This window comes from Pistacia vera, unplaced genomic scaffold (assembly GCF_008641045.1).
Source record: "Pistacia vera cultivar Batoury unplaced genomic scaffold, PisVer_v2 Contig163, whole genome shotgun sequence".
Lineage (NCBI taxonomy): Eukaryota > Viridiplantae > Streptophyta > Magnoliopsida > Sapindales > Anacardiaceae > Pistacia > Pistacia vera.
In genome coordinates, this window is record NW_022195716.1 from 1269675 (window position 1) to 1272528 (window position 2854).

The 2854-nt window shown below is 37.0% G+C and overlaps 1 protein-coding gene across 1 annotated transcript; it reads left to right on the forward strand.

Annotated features, from left to right (window-relative positions):
* Positions 1-356: 356 nt before the first annotated feature.
* Positions 357-2314, forward strand: LOC116125361 (serine/threonine-protein kinase RIPK-like). Its single transcript, XM_031411100.1, has 5 exons — positions 357-812; positions 911-1046; positions 1140-1276; positions 1364-1487; positions 1670-2314. Exons 1-5 carry the CDS (start codon positions 390-392, stop codon positions 2104-2106), a joined length of 1257 nt encoding a protein of 418 aa, XP_031266960.1. The 5' UTR covers positions 357-389; the 3' UTR covers positions 2107-2314.
* Positions 2315-2854: the final 540 nt, after the last annotated feature.

Consider the following 2854-nt stretch of genomic DNA (forward strand, 5'->3'; position numbering starts at 1 on the left):
AAGAACTATAATTTGATATTGTCTAATTCAGGTTTTGGATAAACATTTTCAGGGTAATACACATCTTAAGATTGATTAGTTGTATATGAAAACGTTATGTATTCCTATGTGAAAAAATCAAATCACTTCAAATTAAAAAAACTTGATATAAGACTAAGGGTTTCTACGATACTAGTATTGAATTAAGATTAGTGCCTAACGTTGAAAAATTTTGTGTGTTAGTTATCATAAAGTCAATATACAGATTCTTTTCCAAGTACAAATCCAAAAGTCCAAACAATGTTCTCACTATATCTACCTGAACTTCAGTCCTGAATCGAATTCAGAAACGTCTTATATATAAATTCAACCAACTTCGATAGAAACTTCGAAAATTCTTTCAAGACATTATGGCTTTCATTCTGAAGAAGATGAGGTGCAAGACTATTCGTCCTGATTGCGTCAAGCCCAGTATTATTCTTCCACGTTCTGTGAAGGTCAAGAAGATAGCTTCAGAGTCTGGGATGGATGTTTCCAGGCTACAGATTTCTCTCCAGAGGCTATCAGTCTCCGATTTTAGCAACTGCAGCTCGCTGATTTCACTAAATGATTTATCGAACTCTCTTGTTGGATCAAATCTGCATTTTTTTACCCTCCAGGAGCTGCAAGTGATGACCAATAATTTTTCCAGGGATGAGCTCCTTGGAAGAGGTGGGTTTGGAAAAGTGTATAAAGGTTTCATTGATGACAGACTTAAGCCTGGCTTGAAGGCTCAGCCTGTGGCTGTTAAGGTCTTGGATTTAAATGGCTCTCAAGGTCATGATGAATGGCTGGTAAGCCTATTCATATAGATTTTCTGATTACTTGCAGACATCCTGATTTTTTAAGGATCCGGACACAATTTAATTTGGCTTTGATTTATATTTCACAGGCCGAAGTGATCTTCCTGGGACAATTGAAGCATCCCCATCTTGTGAAATTGATCGGATGTTGCTGTGAAGATGAGCACAGGCTTCTGGTTTATGAATACATGCCACTTGGAAACTTGGAGAGCAAATTATTTGAAAGTATGTGAAGCCTTCTCTTCAACATTTTATTTTACAATAATATATATCAGCTAAAGTGATTAATATACGTGATTCTTTTCTGGAATAATGCAGATTATTATGCACCATTGCCATGGTTAACAAGAATAAAAATCGCAATAGGAACTGCTGAGTGTCTAGCTTTTCTCCATGGAGAAGCAAAACCAGTAATATGCAGAGATTTAAAGTCTTCAAACATCTTACTAGACAAGGTAATCTCTTCTCATTTTAATTCCTGGTCCTGATGATATTATTTCTTTCTCTGAACATTCTGATTTAATTTGTGTTTTTCTTTTCAGGATTATGTTGCTAAGCTCTCTGATTTCGGATTAGCTAAGGATGGTCCACAGGGAGATGATACACACATTTCAACCCGTGTCATGGGCACTGAAGGCTATGCAGCTCCGGAATACCTACAAACTGGTAATATATCTGTAAATATAGTCAATTATAAGCTGAACCGTGATCCTCAAACTTATCCGAATGTTCAGATAACGAGAGAATTTTGGTCTGTTTCATAATATGTATCTTTCAGTTTAATGCTAGATGTATAAGAATATGTCCTATTAGACAATGGATTTACTAACAGTAATGGGATTATACAGGTCACCTGACGACTATGTGCGATGTCTATAGCTTTGGCGTGGTGCTTTTGGAGCTACTAACTGGTAAGAAAATTGTTGACAGAAACCGGCCCAGAAAAGAGCGGTATCTGGTGGAATGGGCTAGGCCGATGCTCAAAGACTTCAATAAACTTGAGCAAATTTTGGACCCAAGACTTGAAGGCCAGTACTCAACAGAGGGAGTCAAAAGGGCTGCCAAATTGGCTTATCAATGCCTAAGGCGTGACTCCAAGGCTAGGCCCACAATGAGCAATGTGGTCAAGACTTTAGAGCCTCTCCTGGACATGAATGACATCCCAAGGGGACCCTTTGTTTTCATTGTTTCACCTGAAGGCAACACAAGTTTTGTGCTTAATAACAATGATGAAAAGGGTGAAGAAAAGGAGGAGAAGAAGGATGACAAAAGCAGCCATCGGTAACGAAAGGTTCAACAACAACGGCGTCGGACTAGGCCATCAAGGTCTAGAGCTGTATATTTTGATACTGCTTTGTATAAAGCCCTTGGAAGTAGACTGTACTCTCTCAAGAACTAGAGGCAATAGTGGGGCAAAATGAGGCATAGCTTTTAGCATTAAGATGATCAATTTTCTTTTGGCACTATTTCTAGAGTGATGTATTTGCAGAATAAGAAACCAATTAAGATAAAAAACTGTTCATACGAATCTTTGATTTATTTATAATCTTGATTTTAGTCATTAGTAGCTCATCAGATCTCTATACTTTATTCGAATCCAAAGGCTTATTCGATTTAACCAAAATAGCATGTTTTTGCAATCAAAAGGAAAGATTTAGCTGCATTAATATACATTTGTTTGATTCTGAGATACCTAACATGTAAACACATTGATATAACATAATCTGATTAATCGAACATACGTATAAATGAAGTAGAACAATATTTGTAGCTTTATGAATGATGGTTGCCAAGACTTTTGTTACCCTTCTTTGGAGACAAATCTGGTGTAGGTCTTTGAGACATCAATGTGTAAATCTTTTCGTTCTTTTTTGAGCTGAACATAGGCAGAGAGACTCACAACTTGTCATTTTTCTTTTGCTATTTATTTCTGTGTGGGTTGGCTGAAGCTGGCCTAATAAATCAACGAGTAAACGACTTTTTCCCACCCAAGATTTGCCTTAATGGCACTTTCTCACTCAAAAAGTTTCAAA

What these genes read in the sequence shown, in the direction of transcription:
- LOC116125361 (XM_031411100.1), top strand. Translation starts at nt 390, where the DNA reads ATGGCTTTCATTCTGAAGAAGATGAGGTGCAAGACTATTCGTCCTGAT. An exon ending in AAGGTCATGATGAATGGCTG is followed by an intron (nt 813 to 910) that starts GTAAGCCTATTC and finishes TATATTTCACAG; the next exon opens with GCCGAAGTGATCTTCCTGGG. An exon ending in GGAGAGCAAATTATTTGAAA is followed by an intron (nt 1,047 to 1,139) that starts GTATGTGAAGCC and finishes GGAATAATGCAG; the next exon opens with ATTATTATGCACCATTGCCA.